Below are 14,261 nucleotides of genomic sequence, written 5' to 3'. Positions count from 1 at the left end.
GCACTGAGGTTCTGGGAAGGTTTTGGGGTGTTTTTGGGAAGGTTTTGGGGTGTTTTTGGGAGGGTTTTGAAGCCCTCAGGACATGCAATAAGAGATATTTCATTTTGACTACAATGCTGGATTACCAGAGGGACCTCAGGCTCTGCAGTGCCCAGTGCTGGCTTGTGTGCCAGAGGAGGCATCCGTGGGGCTACTGATTGCTTCACGGGCTTCTTGCCACATAGCACGGGGGTAACAGGGAGGCTGGGGAGAGTGGGAGACCCTCAGGCACGACCCAAACCTTCCCAGGCGATCTTCACTGCAGGGGCATCTGGGGATGGTTCAGTGGGGTGTCATCCCACGGAGGGACAGCCCAACCTTTTTCTCTATGGGTGCTGGGGACACCGGGAGTGACAGGCAGAGCTGCTGGGGGACAGATGGCACCAGGCACCGGACAGATGGCTCCATCCCAGACGGGGCCCCCGGCTCTGGGCTGGTCCTTGGGGACTCGCTCTGCTGGCCCCCGGCTGGCGGCAGTGGCCCGAGGGGGACAGGCACCACCGGCCATAGGCGGTGCGGGCACTACCGGCCCGGGGGCACCGGGCTGGGGAGGGGACGGTCTCGGGCTCGAAGCGTGACACCAGTCCCCGAGGGGCTGCAGCGTCTGGGGGAGGCGGTACCGGTTGAGGAGAGTGACACCGGTTGAGGGGGAAGGGTGACACTTGCTCAGACGGTGGTACCCGGCGGACGGGAGGGTGACACCGGCTCGGGATGCGGTACCGGGTGCAGGTGACACCGGTCGGGGCGGAGGGTGACACCGGCCCGAGGGGCGGTACCGGGGGGGGGGGTGCCGCAGGTGGAGCTGTCCAGCACCGTCGTCTCCTGAATACCCGCACCGCCGGGGGCAGGGGACGCCCCCGCTGCCCCCGCCACCCCCATATCCACCCGCCGGGGGTTGTGCTCGGTGGAGGGGACACACCTGCCCCGGACGCCAGTGGGCCCGGCCTAGGACGTGTCGCACCGCCCGTGTTGCAGGAACCACGGCTGTGAGAGACCCCAGGGTGGGGACGGGCTGGGGGAAGGCACAGGGGCCGTGGCAAACCGGGCACTGTGTGGACAGGATATCCCCGGTGAGAAGCCTTGGATGTCGAGGAGCCTTGCCCAGCCCCTCACACCGTCCCTCCCACAGACCCCCACACAGCTCCCAGGCTCTGTCCCAGTCCCAGCCCATCCAGCCTCATTCTGCAGCAGAATCGGTGCCGGGCACAGCCCAGTCCAAGCACAGCTCTGTCTCCCGGCCCGCACCCGCGGCTCGGTGGCTGCTGCAGCAGGTCCGGCTCAGAGCTCAGCTTTGCTCAGAGCAGTTTTATTGAAGAGGGTTAAGTGGCTAATGGGATTGCTGTGGAGAGGCTAAAGAAGGGATTAGTGCTGTGGCTATGGGCTGGGCATCCCTGAAAGTGTTCAAAAAACGTGTGGATGTGGCACTTGGGGACATAGTTTAGTGCTGGGTATGGCACTGCTGAGTTAACAGTTGGACTTGATGATCTTGGAAGGCTTTTCCAACCTGACGATTCTGTGATTTTTCTCTGATCTCTGGACAACAGCTGATTTCTGTCCTTCAGCACCTGCCACTGCCCACTTCCCAGCAGCTTCCAGAGGCCCCAGCTTTGTGCTGATGGGAACAGACATCCAGGACAGGCAGAGCTGGGACTGCCTGGCCTCCCCATCCACCTGCCTGCCCATCCACTGCCTGCACCCTGGAGAACCACCTGCCTGCACCCAGCCTAGCCACTGGACTGACCACCCTAGAGTTGCTCTCCAGAAGGGCCAGGAGAGGGGAGCAGTGAGACCTCCCTTGGGAAGGACCCAGCCTGGTGCCCCGGCGACGCGGGTGGTGGCAATGTCCCATGCGGTAACACTCGGTGGTGGGCAGGCCAGGTCCTGGCCGGGGCATGGGGGTTGGAGGGCTGGGCCTGGTGGCTGAATCGGCAGCTTGTTCTCCTCTGAAGGCCCCTTTCTGCCCTGGCTCCCTCTGTTTCTCTTAGGAAAGTTTTATGTTCCTTGTGTCACAAGGAGCCTTTTCTTTGTCACCCTTCCCAAGCGTGCCAGGGAGGAGGCTGTGCTGGATCTCGGCCATCCCTGATGGCAGCTCAAGGCTGATGCTGCATGGGGCTGCAAGGTGCAGGGAGCAGCTTTTGGGGGCAGCTGTGTCACAGCACCAGAACCTGTCCCTTGGGAGGAGCTCAGCTCCTCATGCCACTCACCCTGGGGTTCATCCTGGCCTGCCCCCTCTACCCTCACCCCCTAAAAATGAAGGATGCTTTGCAGCCCCTGAGCATCTCCTCAGGGACACCTGGCACAGTGCTGCAGCCCCTGCTGTTCCTGTGCTGCCAGTCCCAAGGGTGTCTCAAGGATGATTCCCAATTTACAGAGCTGTTCTGCATCCCAGCACACCCAGGGAAGGATCCATCCTCCTTTATTCCTGTTTGTCAGCCTGGTTTCAGCTCTCTTACCCCTTCCAGAGGCTGTGTCAGGGTGGGGAAACTGAGGCATAGAACAGCAGCAAGATGCCAGCAGAGGCTGAAGGGCTGAACTCCTTTTCCATCACTCAGTGTCCATGCTCAGACTCCTGCCAGATTTATTCTGGGACACGGGGCAGCATTTCATCCCTGACAGGGATCCCAGCTGTGAGAGATAAGAGAGAAGCAAATTTTATCTTGTTTATAAAAGCCACCCCGAAATGCTACAAAATACAGAGCAAAACACTTGCAGAGCCAATTGCTGTTCCCTTGGGAACATGGGAGCCCCTGTGATTGGACCACTCCACAGCACTGTGGCTGAGTTGGGGGCTTCAGCCACTCACTGTAGCCCCCCAGGGCCAGAGGCTGTTCCATCAGCTCAGGTGATGGATGGCTCTGCGGTGGATCTGCTTCAATGCTGGGGATGCTCCAGTGACCCCTCTAGGTCATGGAAATGGGGACATGAAATGAGACCAGGCTCCAGGTCCCTGTTCATTTCTGGCTGCTAAAATCGCACGTGTGAGATAGATTTGGACATGAGGCTGAGGAAGTAGCTCAAGCTTCGGGCACAACAGATGCCTCTTTGAAGGAGATGCCTTTAGGGATGTGCTGGCTTGTGTTTCTTCTGGGATGAAGGACACAGCTCAGCCAAGGCTTTTCCTTCATTGTTAACACCCCTAACTCTGTATAGCATCATCTGAAGGGATCAAACCCCACCTTTCTTCTGGGATTAAAAACTGAAATTCACCTCTAGACCTGAGCTCTGGAGGCAGCTGGGATGAGCATCCTCCGCTTGGCTGAGAGACAAACACCTCCAGCTGTGCAAGAGGCTCAGCCCTGGTGCCCAGGCATGGCTCTGCTGGCCACAGCATTGCTGCAGCCGCTCCAAAATATCCCCTTGTACTAAAATACCTCGTGTGCACCTGCTGCTTTTCACTGCCATGGAACCCAGTGATCCCAAGCTAGTACCCAGGGAAGTGATGCAGCCAAAAACTCACCCAGCAGCTGGAAGTCCCCAAATTAAAGCAAGTTCCTGGTGCTCATGTTACCTGGAGGGTGAGCAGCAGCCGGTTCCCGAGAGCTGTTCCTGGGTTGAAGGAGAAAGTTGTTTCCCTTTTGAGCTAATTGCAAAGGAGCTGCTGAGTCTATCTGGGTCAAGCCATGACCTGCTTTAGCCATGAAGAGGCAGCAGGATGCCAGCGTGACACAGCATGACATAGCATGACACTGTGTGACACAGTGTGATGGGGCTCTTGCCCATTCCTCTGCCATTGTTGCACATGGGTCACATGCCAGGGGCACCTGGTCCTGGGGGCAGAGCTTGGATAGGGTAAAATCAGTCTGAAGGCAAAGGAAGAATTCTTTGGGAACACGAATGGGCTGAATCTTGCTCAGGAATGGTTTTAGTTCATGGTGGTTGATGTTGGATGTGTAGGGGGCTTTTGGGCAAACGGGTGGCTCCTCCTGGAGCTGCTGGGGGGAATAGAGACTTGTAGGAGTTGCTTTGGTTTATCCCTTTGGTGGCATTCTCGGGGGATGAGTGGGACCCCAGCATGAGGGTCCAGCTGGCATCACGGCCTGGGGGAGCAGGACCACATCCACATCATCCCTCAGCCATCCCCCAGGAAGCCCTCAGCATCTCTGGAGCAGGGTGAAGCCCAAGAAGGGGTCAGCTGTGCTTAGCCAGGCAAAGCAAAACCCTCAGAGACTCCTGAGGTGTGTGGTGGGAAAAAAACTGCTCTGAGCCCAGCAGGCATTGGCATCTCTTGAGAAACCTCAACCCTGTGAGCACAAGAGGAGGATTGATTTTCTTGTGGCCAACGTAGCAGCCTTGGCTCCTGCTGCAGCCATGGCATCGCTGGTGGGCTCAGAAGGGAGAAATGGGAGTTGTGTCCACAAGAGAGAAATCCAAAGTGGAAAAAAAAATCTACAAAACCTGGTTAGAGCCCCAGTGCCACGTGCCCAGGGAGCAGGCAGGGCTGGAGGAGTGCTGCATGCTGGTGGTTCTCAGTGGGTGCTGGGGAAGGTAAGGTCATAGCATAAATTTTGATTAAGTTTTTTTGCCTCTGAGTTGGTTGATGACAGCTTGGGACACCTGTGGTTTCATCATCCCTGAACCTATGGGGATGAAGCTGCCCTTGGAAGCTTCCTTCCTTGGAAGTGTTCAAGGCCAGGTTGGACAGGGCTTGGAGCAACTTGGGCTAGTGGAAGGTGTCCCTGCCCATGGCAGGGAGTTGGAATGAGACGATGGTCTGTCCCTTCCAACCCAAAACTTTCTGTGTTTCTATGAAGGTCAACCTAGTTTGTGTTTGGACAAACTATTTTGCAGCTCAAGGCTGCGAACTGCTGTGCCCAGGCATAGCACTCTCAGGGCAGGGGCTGCTTAAAGAGAGGGGAAAAACATGTAGAAAGCTGGGGTTTGTAAGTGTGGGTTGTAGGGCACAGTGTGGGAACAGACTGAGGGACAGAGGAGAACTGCTCTCTGCTGATATTTACAGTTGGTTTGGGAACACTGTGCCCACAAAAATGAGCTGGTGTCAAGCTGGGTGCTGAGCCCTGGCTTCCGTGCTCCCAAGAAGGTGCAGGAAATCCCACTGGGTGGGGGCTGTGTTTGTCCCCCAGAGCTGGACCTGTGTGCGCACATGGGAATGGCAGAGCCCCCGTGCCTGCCTCCATCCACCTCCTGCTGTGACCTGGGGACAGATCTGTCCCAGAGCCCCTCCAGTGCCTGCCCCAGCACTGCCTCCACCCACCCTGCCCTGGCTCAGGGCCACGACCATGGTGAGCAGAGGCAGAGATGGCTCAGTCAGGATGTGGGGAGAGAGAAAAACCTCTCCTGGTGTTTCAGAGGCTTCGGAGGCAGCAAGCCCAGAGCTGTGTGTGTCAGTTCCCTCTGCCCCTTAATCAAAATTGCCTTGGAAAGACCTCTGTAGCTCCTGGCTGGTGCTGGAATTGGCGCTGTGATTCCTTGATCTCATCCACTGCATCAGCCCTTCTCCCCGTGACCCACAGCTCCACAATCAAGTGACCCAGCTCATGTGGGTTTGGAAAAAGGGAATTTGAGTGTGTTCACCCCAGCACTGCCTGTGACAGGGACATGGCTATGCCAGGGTGGGGAGATGTGGGGTATAGTTTGATCCTTGCAGATCCCCAAAAGCGTGACAGAAGGAGGGCTCAGTGTAGCTCAGGTTGGGAAAGAGGCAAATCAGGGTGGTTTGGGACATTTTTTGCCTTTATTCTCCTCTGCTGGGAGATGCAATGGATGCAGGGCTGAGGCTGGGTTGCTGTTCCCATCGGGCTGATGGAGCAATGCCCCTGCACCCCACAGCTTACCTCCAGCTCTGGAGAAGCTCTGTCTTGGCCAGGTGGTTTGAAAGAGCAGGGGAGGGGGTGGTATCTGAGCAGCTGCATTCCCCAGCCCACCAGGAACAGCCTTGCTGGGCTCCACTACAGCCTCCAATGCACTCACTGCACCCACCCAACACTAAGCCAGCACCAGGTAGAGGAACCCTCACCTTGGGGGGACAACCAGGAGCTGATGGTCCCCCACAGAATGCTCTGGGACTCCAAAAAGCTTCCCCTCCCCTCCTCAGAGGTTTTCCTTCAAGGAGGGTGAGTGAAACGAAGCTGGAGCAACATGTGGAATGTGTGTCTTGGGAGATTAGTGGCACCTGGTGCCTGTGGGGCCACAGCTCCCCCTCTTTCTAGAAATCATTCCATTCCCTGGAGAAAACCTTTTTATTTGAGTTTTGAGTTTTTTTCTTATAAAGCTGCAGGCAGGAGATGGTTGGAGGTGGACCTTTGCTCCATGGCTGATTTCCTTGCTGAGCTCTGTTCTGCCTGCATGGGCAAATCCTGTGGGAGTGAGGAGTGAAGAGCTTCTCCCCTCACTGTGACTGTGCCAACTTCCCTATCACCAGAATTGGCAAAGATGGCCTTGCCTGTGGGTGCTTTGGGTGGGATGAGACCCCATCCTTATCACATGGAGAAAAACACCGCGGCAAGGGGGGGACACTGGGCACCATCTGAGGGGTGGTGATGTGGAAAGTCACCATGGGGCAAGTAAGATGAGAGTGTGAGCATGGAGAGCTGTGGCAGGTGGCCCCATGTGAGGGGATGAGGAGGGCACTCCAGTGTGGGGGTGGGACTCAAACACCAGTAGATGGGGCCACAGAGCTTGTCCTCACAACACTGGAAAGTGGTCTTGGGTGATGGGAGATTGTTTCAGGTGACGAGGAGTTGGTCTTGCATGACCAGGAGATGCTTTTAGGTGACCAGGAGATGGCCTCAGATGTCTGGGAGGTGGTCTTGGGGGGCCAGAGCACAGTCTTGGTTGATCAGGAGGTGATTTTGGGGACCAGAAGAAAGTTTTGAGGGGCCCATCCTGTCTGTGGTGCGGCCCTAACTGGTGAGAGTCTGTGTCCATATGTCCTTGCTGCAGGGACCTGCTGTAGGGACCTGGGGACACAGGGGTGGGGCTGCACAGGCTCCCTGGAGGAGGACATCACATATGCCCTGGGCCTGTGGATCCCTGTTGGGGGACATCATGTGTGTCTTCACCCCAGGGTGTGGGATGCAGTGGCCTCATCCCAGGATGGGGACATTGAGCACCCATGGCCAGTAGGTTCAAGACCAAGGCCTGGTGCAGCTGAGGGGCTATGGGTGCCCCCCATGCCCACCCCTTCACTGCGCTGGGCCATGACCAACCCTCCTCTTCCCCCACAGCCTTGCCAGCAGCTGCCTCACCAGGATGAATGGGACAGCCAATGTCAACTCCACCGGCCGCAGCCACTACCAATCTGCCATCCCAGTGCCCCGTGCCATGGCCCATGGCAAACTGCATGCTACAGCCCCCCTGAGCAACCCGGGGTCCCCTGTTCCCCACAGGGCTCCATTTCCTCGGCTAGGGAAGGTGCCAGTCCCTGGTCCCAAGACTCTCAAGCCCAAAGGCACTGGCAGAGCTGCCAGCTGTGAGCCAGCCGAGAGCAGGGAGGGAAGCCCCAGTGTCTCTGCTCATGGGGGGCAGAAAGGCCTGTCGAGACCACTGGTGTCACCTGGGAAATGGCCAGAGGCAGCGGGCAGTGGGAGGAGAGGGGCAGGCAGGGTGGGGGAGCCCAGCGAGCTGCCCAAAGCTCCCCTAGCACAGGGCAGGGGTGGAGGGCGGCTGGGAGGGTCCCCTGGGAAGGGCAGCGGAACAGCCACAGCAGGGACAGGGGATGAGTCTCATGGTGGCTCACAGGGGAGGGGCCCTGTATTTGGGTCAGGGGCCATTACATTCTCCTCAGGGCCCCCACACAGCCACCCCGTCACTGCCACTGTAGCACCTTTCCAGTACCGGTAAGTTCCTGGGGATAGGGGGGCATGGGAACAGGGGGACATGGGGCTGGGGGGGGGGGTGGGGTCGGGATGGGTTGACATGGGGCTGTGGGGCAGTGTGGGGACAGGGGAAGGCAGACAGGCCCGGTGAGGGTGGCCATGGGAAATGGTGTGGTTGGGTCAAGGGGCTCTGTACCAAAAAGAAGGTTTCCACTGGATTTGGAGTACTGGGGTTCCTGGGGCACCCATGGGAGCTGGTCTGGGGTAGGGGATGGATTAATTTGGAAATAGAGTGCCCTAGGATCCCCTGCCATGAGACCAGTGTCCCAGACCCTGGAAGAGCCCATGGCACCACATTCTCATCTCCTGGGGGTTCCCAGATGGTTGCAGCCCACGATGTGCCCCCGCTCCCCCACCCTCACCTCCCTCTGCCCGCAGGCTACAGGAGGACCGTGAGCATAAGAGGGCCACGTCCCCGGGTGATGAGTGCCCCAGTCCTGCGAAGGGATCTGACCATGACCCCAAACCCAGAGGCCTGAGTGAGTCCAGAGGGGTTTGTTGGGAATGGGGGGTCCTGATGGGGGGCTGACGTGATGGTGCCAGGGGGCAGATGCTCATTCTGGAACGGGAGCCAGGGCTGGAGATCAGTGGGGTGGTGAGGGAACCCTCACATTGGAGGTGCCCCAACTTCCCTGGGAAGGGCTCAGCTGCAGTTCCTGCATCGGGTGACCTCCGTGGCCAAAACCCTACACCGTAAGACGTGCAGGGAACTGATCCTCCAAGATATCATCCCGGCCGGCTCCTTTCCCTCCTCTTCCCAGTTTCCCAGCGAGCTCCAGCAATGACCCATTTCCAAGGAGCCGGCGTGGAGGGACCCCTGGCTCCCCACACCCACCACCGGGTCACCCCCTTTCTCGGGGGCTGAATTACAAGCTCGCCGCTGCAATGCTGAGGCCACCCCAGTCCCCTCTGGCGCTTCCTTTGGGGGGAGATTTTGGGGGGGCGTGTCCAGGAAGGATGCTGGGGCGGCGGTTGCCAGGGCAGCGGCAGCGGAGGATGGCGGGATGTTCCAGAGATGTGCAGGGAAGGGGAAAGAGACCCGGGAGCTTCACCGGGTGATTTGAAGGGACAGAAGTCGGTCAGAGCCACGGTGGGTCCTGGCAGAACTCGGCTTTGACCTGGGGTCGCAGCATCCCAGTCAGAGAATAACGGCGTTCAGCGCTGAGCCCCGATTTGGAAAGTGCTGAAACCAGCGGCAAGCATGAAGCTGTTCCAGGAGGAAGCAGGAGGGAGCGAGTGGGGCTGGCATGCGCCCAGTGCAGCTGCCCTGCTCGCTGGGGAGGTTTTGGGCGAAAGCCGAGCGGGTTTGGCACTGGTGAAGGGGCCGGATCCTTTCCCTCACTCCATGCCTGCTCCAGCTTCCCTGGCCCACGGCATGTCCGAGGACTCCACTGGGCCCAGCCAGAGGGAACAGGGAACACTGGGAGACCCCAAGAATCACCTCACCAACCACAAAATGACACAACATCTGCAGATTTGCCTCCCATAGCCGGCCCTACACCCAGGCAACAGCCCCCCAAAATGCAAGTGGCTTTGGGGTGCAGCTTATGCACCCATCCTGCCCCAGCAGCATCTTTTGGTGCAAAACACCCTTTTTTTCTTTTTGGCACCCTGTCCCACCCAGGCTGAGTTACTTTGGGACTCTTCAGCAGTACCATGGGCTGAACCCCGGATCACCGGCCCGGGGTGGGCTGGGAGGCTCTCACCGCCCCCGGTCCTCCCGTCCTTATCTCGGCAGCATTGATGGGCTCTAATGCAATATTTCCCGGCGGTTGCCATGACAGCCCGCGTGAGGTCACCAAATAGACTTAATTCACCCCTCCCAAGGGACGGGTAATTAATGAAAAATGATGATAACCAGTTCCCAGTCCCCCTCTTCCCCCCTACTCCCCTTAATTCCCTTTGTATCACTGGAGAGGCCCTGCTGGGTTTGGGGGCCACAGTGCCCCTCGGGGGATTCCTGGGGCCACCCTGGGCTCTTGCTGCATAACTTGGGGTGAAACGGGGATGCTTTGGCTCCCCTGGGAATGGGTGTGCAGTGTCTAGGTGGGTGTGGGATCTGTGGCAGGCGGGACGGAGGTGCTTCAACACAGGGTGCTGGGGCGTGGGACCTCCGCGCTGGCTTCATCCATTTCCCACCCAGCACCCAACACGCCCCTGCCCGCGAGGGGCTGCGGGACGGGGCCGGTAGGCCGCGGTCGCGGGGCGATCGCCGACTCCGTACCCGCCAGCTTCACCCCTCGCCCCAGGGGTCCCGTGTCGCCCCGGGTCCCGCACAGAGCACTGTTCCCGGGGTCCCGCACGTTCCCGCAGTCCCGGGGCGCCGTTCATTCCCTCCGCCCCCCGAGCTCCACCGCGCGCGCCCCCGCCCGGCCCCGCCCCTCGCCGCGCGCCCCCTCCTCTCCGCTCCCCTCCCTGTCCACCGCGGGCGCGCGCGCCGCGCCCCGCCCCCTGCCCGCGCCAAAGGAGGGCGGGCCCTTTTTGTTCGCCCCTGACATTCCGCTGGTTCGCAGTGTCCTGCCGGCGGCGGAGCGGTGAGGTGGGGCCGTGCCGCTCACCCCTCTGCCGCCCTCCCCCTCCCCACCCGCGCCATCCCTTCTCCGTTCCGCCCCGGCCGGTGGGACGGGCGCTGACGACGCCTCTCCCTCTGTCTCGCCCGGTGTGTCCTCGGTGCCGCAGCAGCAACAGCAGCAGCAGCGCCCGGCGGGTTAAATGGTTGCAGCGCGGGGATGCTGGGGAGCAACCTCAAGAGCCTTCCCGACGTGGAGCTGGGCGAGGAGGAGCGAGGCTTTCGGCGGGGCCCCGACGGCAGCACCGTGATGCCGAAGCGAGCGAAGGCGCCGGCGGCTGCGGGGCCGCGGGGCGCGGAGCTGCGCGTCTTCAAGGCGAGCAGCGCGGAGGGGCGGCTGCCGGCCGGCTCCAACCTGCGCAAGCAGAAGTCACTCACCAACCTCGCCTTCCTCACCGACGCCGAGAAGAAGCGGCAGCTCTACGAGCCCCGCTGGAGCGACGACATGGCCAAGGCGGCGGCGCCGGGGGCGGCAGCGGCGACGGGGGGCGGCGGTCGCGGCGGCCCCCGCGGGCGGGACGCGCCCGCCATGTCGCGGAGCCTGTCCCGCTCCGAGCATTCGCTGCTGTCGCCGCGCCCCGCCGGCCCCGCTAAGCCGCCGCCCGCCGGGAAGCCGAGCCGCATCCCCCGCGGGCCCTACGCCGAGGTGAAGCCCCTCAGCAAGGCCCCCGAGGCGGGCGGCAGCGGCGGCGGCAAGTGCGACGACGAGTTGCTGGGCGGGAAGGGGCCGGCGGTGGCGGCGGGCACCGAGGAGAAGCCGTACCTGAAGGTGGACCCCGAGCTGGTGGTGACAGTGCTGGGTGACCTGGAGCAGCTCCTCTTCAGCCAAATGCTGGGTGAGTGCGCCGGGCTTGACGTCGGGGTGGGAATGGCCAGAGGTGGCAGCTGGAGGCGTCTGGGATCGTGACACTCCGTGAGGGACCCGCTGGAGGCCACCTCAGTGTCTTCAAGTGAAGGGAGGCTGACGGGAAAGGAGCCATCAGCCTCGGTAACCTCAGTCGGTATCCTCAGTCGCGTAGAATCACAGAATGGTTTGGGTTGGAAGAGATCGCAAAGCTCATCCTGTTCCACCCCCCTTCATGGCAGGGACACCTTCCACTATCCAAGGTGGCTCCCAGCCCTCTCCAGTCTGGCCTAGGACACTTCCAGGGATCCAGGGGCAGCCACAGCCTCTCTGGGCAACTTGTGCCAGGGCCTCCGAACCCTCACAGCGAGAATTTCTTCTCAATATCCCATTTACCACTGCCCTGTGTCAGTGGAAAGCTGTTCCACCTTACCTGTCACTCCAGGCCCTTGTTCCAAGTCCCTCTCCAGCTCTCCTGGAGCCCCTTTAGGCACTGGTAGGGGCTTTAATGTCTCCCTGGAGCTTTCTCCAGGCTGGACACCCCTAGCTCTCCCAGCCTGGCTCCAGGGCAGAGGGACTCCAGCCCTCAGATCATCTCCAAGGCATGCTGAGGGAAGGTGCTGTCAGCCGCCTCTTGCCTTGGAAGAAAGGCAGTTCCTTCTCACAAGGAGCAGTGGCAGGTGGTGGTGGAGCTTGTCCTCCCCCACGTGCCTTGTCGGCCATCCCTTGTCTCAACACCCACCAAACACGATGGAGGCTGCACAGCCGGGTGCCTCAGCTGCTTCCCACCATCAGGGTGGCTTGCCCTGGGGGTGACCTTGGGAAGCTGCTGGTGGAGGTGCTGTGTGAGGGGTCTGTGCTGCTGTCACACTTGGGGCAGATCCAAAGCTCCGCTGCGGTCTGAGGCTCTGGCAGAGCGCGATTCTCCAAGGATGCTGCTGCAGGGTTTGCGTGAGCCGGGTTCCGGCTGTGTCTGCCTGTGCTTTGCTATCCCTGTGGGTTTGATCCCTGAGCTTGTGTGCATAGTGGGTTTCCATGAGAACAGTGAGCACTGTCCCAGCACTGGCCATGCCCTGGACCTCGGAACCCACTGCCCCAGGCATGGGGTGCGGTGCTGGGTCTTGGTACGGGTGAGCCCAGCCCTTGTCATTCTCTCATGCTGCGTGCTGATCTCTAGGAATCGTGGCTGCCTCGGGAGCCCTCTGCTTTCTGCTGACATCTAGTCTTCCCTGCATCCCAGTCGGCAGTGTCTGGAGACTCAGCTGGGCAAAGACTGTGGGGGCTTGTGGTTCAGAAGAGCTGTGTTTGGTCTGGCAAACTGGCATGAGAAGGTGGCAAAGGAGCCCTGCATAGCCACTGTGGTGCTCCCGGAGTTCAGGCTGGCTGGGTGTAAAGCCCTGGTGGTTGGTGGTGGTGGGAGAGCAGCAGTACAGGTGGGACTGGTGTGTTCAGTCCCTTGAAGTTCCCTGCCTGAGACCTCTTTTTAGGGGGCCAGGAGCTTCTCTGGTGCTTGAGCTGGCTTGAGATGCCTTGTCCTTGCTGCATGGTGAAGAAAAAGGGGAGAGATTTACCCTGGCTGGGGCCTGGGGGAGGTGGTTTGGAGATGTGGGGTGAGCTGCAATGTGTGCTGGAGCCAGGCACCTGGAAAGCTGTCCTTGCTGAATCCGCTTCCCTGCATACCCATGGCTGCTCCAAGAGCCCTCCGGGGGGGTGCCACAGCCCCAGCTCCAGCAGGGCTTTGGCACAGCGTGCACCACTGTGTGCTGGGCACACAGGCATGGAGCCTCCCAGACCATTGCCCTTGCCCCCCTGGCCATGCCCAGCCACGGGGGCAGCAGCAATGCCCTCCTTGTCAGGTCTGCCCTGATGCTGGAGCATCCCAGGTCTTGTAAGTGGAAAGCCACAGTGAGCTCGAGGCCTGGGCAGGCAGAGTGTTGGGATGAGCAGGGTAGGATGTGGGAGGTCAGCCCGGGTACAGGGGCTCAGGCTTCCCTGGTGGTCTCACAGCTGAGTTTACAGACATCTATCCTCAGCCCTAATGCCGTGATAGCACCAGATGCCATGGGAGCAGGGCAGGATTGTGGAGGATTTGTCCTTTACGGGACTAACAGATTGCTGCTCATTGGTGTTGGGAGGCCTGGAGGAATCTCAGTGTCCTCCTGTGATGCTCTGCTCTTAGGTGGGAGATTCCTTAGCATCCGCAAGAGTAATCCTTGTGGGACTGGCCCACGTGGGAGTGACTTCCAGTTTGTGGTACTATGGAGTCCCAGAGATCCAAGACAGGGACTTGTGCACACCCTGAGGAAGACCACGGTTGTGGAAATGCCCCCAGCAACTGATTTGGTTTCTGGGGTGTTGCCAAGCCTCCACCTGTGTCAGTCAAGATTGACCTTGACCTTGGGAGGTGTTGAACATCCTTTTGGACTGCACTAAGCATCTGAAGTCTTGGTCAGCTGGTCTGTGAGGTCCAAACTCTGCCAGATCTGTCCTGTGTGTATTGCCAATAATTTTCCAAGACATGGACTGCTGGGTGTCCTGTGGGGGATATTGAGGGCTGTGTCCAGAATCGGGTGGGGGGAATGCCTGGGGTGGATGGAGCAGGAGCTGCACCCTGCTGAAACTTCCCTACCATTTCCTTCCCTTCTGTTCCATGGGGCTGTACTTCCCACGTTCGTGGGAGTTGTGATGTTGAAGCACACCTACTTACCCAAGCCAGCTGTGACCTGGCACATCCGTGACAGCCTGTGTGGTAGGGATGCCACCAGGAGCCTGGGGATGTGGAGAGGAGATGGACCCAGAAGGAATGGGATCCCAAGCGGGTGGGATTCAGGAGAGTGGGTTTCACACCCTCTTAGGGCAGGTGAGGACCACCAGGAGAGGGGCTGTCTCCTGGGTGCTACAGGAGATGCTTGGGAGGGAGGGAAGAAAGGTCTCTGCTGTTTTCATCAATCCCTTTCGCAAGGGAAGCATCAGC

The 14,261-nt window shown here is 60.0% G+C and overlaps 1 protein-coding gene across 3 annotated transcripts in view; it reads left to right on the top strand.

Moving 5' to 3' along the window:
- Positions 1-14,261, top strand: part of NAV1 (neuron navigator 1) — a 73,828-nt gene that overhangs the window by 6,012 nt on the left and 53,555 nt on the right. For 2 of the 3 annotated variants that reach the window (XM_085082957.1, XM_085082956.1), the window contains exons 2-4: positions 7,224-7,835; positions 8,253-8,353; positions 10,557-11,279. In XM_085082957.1, the coding sequence (XP_084939083.1) occupies positions 7,249-7,835; positions 8,253-8,353; positions 10,557-11,279 (1,411 nt within the window). In that variant the 5' untranslated portion in view covers positions 7,224-7,248. The remainder of the gene's footprint in view (positions 1-7,223; positions 7,836-8,252; positions 8,354-10,556; positions 11,280-14,261) is intronic. The other variant, XM_085082958.1, reaches the window with a different exon arrangement.

The sequence above is a fragment of the Lichenostomus cassidix genome, chromosome 26, assembly GCF_008360975.1.
Source record: "Lichenostomus cassidix isolate B80296 chromosome 26, HeHo_3.0, whole genome shotgun sequence".
NCBI lineage: Eukaryota > Metazoa > Chordata > Aves > Passeriformes > Meliphagidae > Lichenostomus > Lichenostomus cassidix.
This window is presented reverse-complemented; position numbering and strand designations above follow the sequence as displayed.